This window comes from Nannospalax galili, unplaced genomic scaffold, assembly GCF_000622305.1.
Source record: "Nannospalax galili isolate Female #2095 unplaced genomic scaffold, S.galili_v1.0 scaffold44, whole genome shotgun sequence".
Taxonomy (NCBI): domain Eukaryota; kingdom Metazoa; phylum Chordata; class Mammalia; order Rodentia; family Spalacidae; genus Nannospalax; species Nannospalax galili.
In genome coordinates, this window is record NW_008355789.1 from 13,717 (window position 1) to 21,140 (window position 7,424).

At 42.7% G+C, this 7,424-nt stretch overlaps 1 protein-coding gene and 1 pseudogene across 1 annotated transcript; both read right to left on the reverse strand.

The window, feature by feature from the left end:
* Positions 1–4,324: 4,324 nt before the first annotated feature.
* On the reverse strand, positions 4,325–5,002 carry LOC103750440 (annotated as a pseudogene).
* A 771-nt stretch (positions 5,003–5,773) lies between these two features.
* Positions 5,774–6,748, reverse strand: LOC103750441 (olfactory receptor 10A3-like). Its single transcript, XM_008853539.2, has one exon. It carries the CDS (start codon positions 6,716–6,718, stop codon positions 5,774–5,776), a length of 945 nt encoding a protein of 314 aa, XP_008851761.1. The 5' UTR covers positions 6,719–6,748.
* Positions 6,749–7,424: the final 676 nt, after the last annotated feature.

The following is a 7,424-nucleotide window of genomic DNA, read 5'->3' on the forward strand; positions in this document are numbered from 1 at the left end:
ATTATTTCAATCTTTTTGTATTTGTTGAGGTTTGTTTTGTGCCCCAGTATATGGTGGATTTTGGAGATGGTTCCATGGGACACTGAGTAGAAAGTATGTCCTTTGGTGCTTGGGTGGAATACTTGGTACATGCCTGTTAGGTCCATTTGATATATGGTCTTGTTTAATTCAGATGACTCTCTGTTAACTCTCTGCCCTGTTGATCTATCTAATGGAGATGGTGGGGTATTGAAGTCCCCTACTATTAATGAGTTGGGATTATTCTGGGTCCTAAAGTCCTGTAATATTGTTTTTATGAAGTTGGGTGCACCAGAGTTTGGTGAATATATGTTCATGATTGTAATATCTTCTTGATTGATTGTTCCTTTGATCAGAATGAAATAGCCCTCTTTGTCTCTTCTGGTTAGTTTCAGTTTAAAGTCTATTTTGTCAGATATTAGGATTGCTACACCTGTTTTTTTCTTGGTGCCATTTGCTTGGTATGTTTTTTTTCCATCCTTTCACTTTGAGATATTGTCTGTCCTTGAAAGTGAGATGAGTTTCTTGTAGACAACAAAAAGATGGGTTTTGTTTCTTTTCTTAATCCATTCTCATAGTCTGTGTCTTTTGACTGGGGAATTCAGGCAGTTAATACTTAAAGTTATTAATGTAAGATTAGTATTGAATGCTGTCATTTTTATTTCTTTTTACATTCTTGATATAGCTGTACTTTTCCACAGTTATACCTTCATTGGATTTCTTTCTGCAATTCCTTGGGTATAGTCATTCCTTTCTTCTGTTCTTTGTATTTCTTCCAGAACTCCCTGAAGGGCTGGTTTTGTGGACATGAATTCCTTCAGCCTATTTATGTCATGGAAGATTTTTCTTTCTCCTTCGACTATAATAGACATTTTGGCTGGGTATAGTAATCTGGGTTGGCATCTGTGGTCATTTAAAACTGGGAATACTTTGGTCCAGGCTCCCCTGGCTTTCATGGTTTGCGCCGAAAAGTCAGCTGTAATCCTAATGGGTTTTCCTTTATATGTGACTTGTTGTTTCTCTTTTGTAGCTTTCAGAATTGTCTGTTTTGTATGTGTAGTTTTTTACTATGATGTGCCGTGGAGAGTTTCTTTTCTGGTCCTGTTGTTTGGTGATCTGTAGGCATCTTGTATTTGTATGGGCATGTCTTTCTTTAATTTGGGGAAATTTTCTTCCACAATTCTGTTGAAGATCTGGTCCATGCCATTATCTTGAGTTTCTTCTCCTTCCTGTATGCCTATGATTCATAAATTTCATCTTTTTATGGTGTCACACATATCCTGCATATTCCATTCTGTGATTTCTTAAATTTTTCATAATCTTTGCTTGAGTGGTCTAATTCGTCCACTTTATCTTCCAGTCTTGATACTCTGTTTTCCACTTCGTCCATCCTATTGGTGAGGCTTTCTCCTGTTGTTTTTAATTGGCTTACTGAGTGTTTCACTTCCTTCTTCATTTCAGCCTGAGTATTCTTCAATATTTCTAACTCTTTTCTGAATTCATTCAGAAGTTTATCCCTATCTTATTTCAATTCTTTTTCTTTGTGTGTTCTTTAAATTCACTGAATTCTGTTATCATGTTTATAATTGTTCTTTTGAGTTCCATGTCCTGTGTTATCTCTAGGGGGTTCTCATTGTACTCGTCTAGAGGACTATTGTTATTTGGTTGGAACATATTATTTTGGTTTTTCATGTTATTGTTTTTTTCTCTGTGACTTTTTCTTTTGTAGTTTCTGATTCTTGTGTGAGACTCAGGCCTTTGAGTTTAGGTCTGCTTCTTTTTGTGAACTTTATGTATCTTTGTGGTTTACTTTTGGGGCATGAAAAACTGGTTCCTCTCAGCTTTCGGTTCTCTCTTTTGCTTTTATATTGGAGTGGTTGAATTGCTTTTGTCTTCAAGAGTTCCCACAGAGACCCAAGTCAAATGAGGATCAGATGCTCTCAGGCTTTCTCCTAAGGTCTAGATCCCTCCAGGACAGATTTTGGCCTTAGGAATTTGGGGGTTGGACTGGCCTGGGAGCCTGGCCCAGGAAAGATGCTGGGCTAGGGCAGCTGGTGGCTTTGCCACCCAGAGATGCAAAGTCAGATATGGCAGGAAGAGGCCCCAAGGACTCCTGGGGACTGCACTGAGGAACTGGGTTTGTCTGGATGCAAAGGATCAGGAAGAGGAAAGGTCAGCCCCCAAGTCCCAGAAAACGGCTGGTGGGTGGTGCAGGCCCAGGGAAGTAGAGGGAGGTGAGGGTTGGGCCAAGCCCAGAAGCAGTGCTCCAGGGGCCCAGAGAAGGCACTACGTTGGTCTGGCTGAAAAGGATCAAGAAGTAGTATTGGTTCCCCAGGTGTCTGGGGCCCCAAGACAAGTAATGGGGCAGGACCCAAACTAGGAGAGACCAGGCAGAGGAGATGGGAGGGTGAATGAGGCTGGAGGAGTCAAGGCACAAAGGGTGTGATGGACTTACCCAGAAGAGAGACCTGCGAGGTAGGAGAGAGGCCTGCAGTGGGTGGTGCAGGCCCAGGGAAGCAGAGGGAGGTGAGGGCAGGGCCAGGCCCAGAAGCACTGCTCCTGGGCCCCAGAGAAGGCACTATGTTACTCTGGATGAAAAGGCTCAGGAAGCAGTATTGGTTCCCCAGTTGTCTGAGACCCCAAGACAAGGAATGGAAAAGGACCCAAACTAGGAGAGACGGGAGAGGGAGATGGGAGGGTGAATGAGGCTGGGGGAGTCAAGGCGCAGAGGGCGCAATGGGCTTACCTGGGAGAGAGGCCTGCGGGTAGAAGAGAGGCCTGCGGCCAGTCTTTCAGGCCCAGGGAAGGAGAGTGGGAAAGACATTATCAGGATGGGACTCTTGGTGGGCCCAGTGGATGGACCCAGGACATTTGGGGACCCAAATCAGACTCTATATGTCATTTTTATATATATATATGTATATATGTATGAGAGAGCGAGAGAGAGAACATTAAATTGGCAGGGGCGGGGGAGAGGTGTGAATGGAGAAAGGAATCTGAATACCATCAAACTCTACTGTATGAAAATTGCAAAAATCCAATAAAAACAAAATTAAAAAATCAAAATATGTTGCCCATCCTGAAAGAACAGATAAAGTGAATAGACGTGTGGAAAGACAGAGCTAAAGAGAGAGCAGAGTAGTCAGGCATCATGAAAGGAGAATCAATACTCCTTAAAATAATTACACTGAAAAATTCAGCCGGGAGTGATGGAGATAGAGGCAGGAGGATCAAGATCAACTACACAGCAAGTTTGAGGACAACCAGGGCTACATTAGAGATCCTGTAAGACGGAAAAGAAAAAGAGAAGAATACAGACTCACAGAGTATCCTAGTTTGTTCCTTCATTGCTGTGACAAAACAGGAAAGGGTTTATTTGTCTTACATCTCCCAGGTCACAGTTCATCAGGGAGCTCAAGGTAGAAACTCAGGGCAGAAACATGGAGGCAGGAGCTAGAACACAGGCCATGGAGGAACGCTGCTTACTGGCTTGCTCCCCTGGCCCCTGCTCAGCCTGCTTTCTTATACAACACAGGCCCACCTGCCCAGGAGTGGCACCACCCGCCCACATCACCCAACAATCAAGAAGGTGCCCCACAGACATGACCACAGGCCAGTCCTATGGAAGCAATTCCCCAATTCAGGATCCCTCAACCCAGGTGTGTCAGGTTGACACTAAAGCTGTCTACCACAGAGAGCTAGCCAAAAGATCCAGTACATGGTTTTTTTTTGACATATCTAGAAAAGGAAAGACTATTTGAAGGATTGGTTCTGCAATGAGAGCTGAAATTTGGGGGAAGAAGAGAGAGGAAGGCAAAGATCTTAAAACTGCCTGGCATATTTTATAACTTGCTCACTGTAACAGTAATATTATAACTTTATTTTCTTTTTCTTTCTGGCATAATGTCTCGGCACACCCCCAGAGCCTCATGTCTCAGCACACCCCCAGAACCTCATGTCTCAGCACACCCCCAGAACCTCATGTCTCGGCACACCCCCAGAGCCTCAGCTCAGAGACTCTTCCTTCCTCATCTTGAGGAAACATACACTAAAGGGTGAAGAGCATTGTGATAACCCACTAATACTGTTAGTATAGTTGATCCTCACAGTGTCTCTAATAGGAAGTAATATCACAATCACCATTATCATCATTATCATTCTTACTTTATCCTTTTATACATAAACAAGCGAATTCTCTAAGATGACCCAGGAATAGAAACTGCAGAGTATACAGCCAGGGTTCAGAAGACAAATGTGTCTCACATACAAAGACTTGTGATGCTCAAGCAGGCTCCGGAGGGTGGAATCAAGTCCTGAAAGCTGTGCTGGACACCAGGGCTATCCTTGACATTACCACCACTGTCATGTCCAGCCAGGTTCTCCTACTGACAGGTCTCTTCAGAAACAGGAAGTGTGTTTCCTGGTTCTCCCTGAAGCCCAGAGACACACATCTGTCCTTCTTCAGCACCAGCTGCCAACTCAGCTCATTGGCCATCTGTGAGCCATCCTGCTTCGTAGCATCTTCTCCATCTGTGTAGTGCTTGGGTTCCATCTCACTAACCTGGATGTTGAGGGTGTTAGAATAAAAGTGCAAGGCTGCCTCGTTGCTCTTCCTACCATGCAAAGACTTACATTGGTGATCATGGTCCATGAGGGCTGGTTCATCAGCTTCTGGACCAAACCAATGCACCAGAGTGAGCATTTCACAGTTAGTGAGGTGATATGTCTATGGGGACAACATCAGGATCCTCCTCCATTTTGGTCAGGACATAATCCACATTTTTCCATCCTCATTCTCAGGGATGTGGGGGAGCTGAGGCCAGGAATGGGCCTGATAGATATAGTATTTCCCTTGGTACTTAACAGGAAAGCAAAGGAGGTTGCAGGATTGCATGCTCATCAGGTCACCTGGCTGAGCACCAAAGATGTTCACAGATGTGGTTAGGAAGCTTTTGAGACTGTGGCAAATGAGAGGATGCCACATAGCACAAGTCACACAGACACTGCTTTCTTTAAAACAGCTAGGCTGTCCAAACAGGGCTCACATAAGATGAGGAAGAACTACCCCTATCTTCCATTTATGAACACATGTGAAACCTGCTTCCTAGTTAAGAGCCTGTGACCGCCACATGCTCACCATGGCACACACACATATATGCATGCACACGTGTGTGCACGCACACACACACACACACACACACACACACACAAAACTAAATAAATATTTTTTTGGTCTTTTTATGAGACAGGGTCTCCCTGTAGCCCCAGCTGTCCTGGAACTCACTATGTAGACCAGGCTGGCCTTGAACTCACAGAGATCCGCCTGCCTCTGCCTCCTGAATACTGGGATTAGAGGCGTGTGCCACCATGCCTATTTTAAATGAACAATATGATTCATCTCTTCAGTTACCTTTTGAGAAATCTAACACACAAAAATAAAATCATCCAGGATATGGACATGTGGAACTACATATTTATTGAAGAATCATCTTAATGGCAACACTCTAGTAATGACCTGCAGGGCAATAATAAAAAGTCGGCTAATAAACTGTGTGTCACACATGATATAGAAACATGTACCTTTTTAAAGCAATTAACTACAGTATTAAAATACTAAGATAATCCAATATGTTTTCAAACATGGAGATATCAAGAAATAAAACATTCTTATCAAGAAATGTGTTCTGTTTTAACCCTTTTGTAAATTCATATAGAGTTCACTTGTGTGGACTCAAGCACCATGCTTCTCAACATGTCAAGCCATGTGTAGAGCCACTTTTTTTCCCCATAATTTCACGATAGCTCTTTTCATCTCATTGTTTCTCAAGCTGTAGATAAGTGGATTCAGCAGAGGGGTCAGCAGCGTGTAAGCCAATGACATCAGTGTCTTGGTGGCCGGTGAATACCTGGACTTGGGCTGTAGATAAGTCATACTGGCTGTGCCATAGAAGAGGGTGACAGACGTGAGGTGAGAGGCACACGTGGAAAAGGCCTTCTGCCTCCCAGTAGTGGATGACATCTTCAGGATGGCAAAGAGGATGCGAATGTAAGACAGGAGGATCAACAGGAAGGGAACCATGACGATCAGAACGGTGCCTGTGAAGGCGTAGATTTCAAACAGGAAGGTGTCTGCACACGCAAGCTCCAGCACAGGGGGAGTCTCACAGAAGAGATGATTGATTTCTTTAGAGCCACAAAAGGGGAAGCTAAACACCCATGTGGTCTGTACAGTAGCCACCATGATCCCTGAGACCCATGAGAACATCACTAGTTTCACAAAAACCCTTTTGTTCATGATCACTGAATAGGACAGAGGATGACAGATTGCTGTGAATCGGTCATAAGCCATCGCCCCCAGGAGAAAACATTCCGTCCCACCAAAGAGAAGAATGAAATACATCTGTGCAAAACAGCATCTAAAGGAAATGGTCGTTTTCTCAACAGTCAGGACCATCAGCATTTTAGGTGTGATGGCTGCACTGAAACTTACTTCCACCACAGATAAGTTCTGCAGGAATAGATACATGGGGGTGTGGAGACTCTGGTCCAGAAAGATGACGGTGAAAATGAGGGTATTTCCCACCAAGGTGACAAGATAAATAACCAAGAAGGCCCCAAACAGCTGCCCTTGGAGTTCAGGAAAGTTAGAAAAGCCCAAGAGGGTGAATTCGAACACAGAGCTGTCATTCTGACTCTTCATTACCAGAAAGGAATCCTGTATTGTTCTTAGGGGCAGGACATGTAAGAATGAAATCACAGTCCCACAGCTTCAGCTTCCATTCACCCCAGAAACTCTGGAAAACTGTGACAGGAAGAAACCATCCACACGAAAATATCCATCGCCAATTTGAGTAGTTAGACACTTGCTTTAATCAGTCTTTGAAATACAATAAATAAATGAAGAATTCTGGCTTGCAAATGTGGCCTGAAATATATAAAATACTGTCAATATTCTATTGCAAGATGTGCGATATACAGTGTGAAAACTCCATGTAATTTTAAAGTAAATATAAATTGTATGCCTCCAGTTCTGGTCCCACACCATTGTAATATGTATTATTTATTTTACTTAGTTATATGTAAATATGAAACTTAAGACCTCAAAAATAAACTATTAACAAGCAGATAGATTTAAAAAGCTAGTCACCAAATTTTCATAGTAACCAAATATTCTGAGTTAATTATGTATATTTATTGAAAATATTCATTATAATCAGAATGAAAAATGAATATGAATATTTTGACAGATTTGTTCAACATCCATAGGAACATATAGAGGGGTTTGTATTTTAAATGTACCTTTATTAGGTGACACCTAGCTAATATTTGAATTGGTTTCAGGCTTATAGATATCTGTCCAGAATTAGAACTTCCAGATTCTATTAGAATGTACCTAAATAAGATAT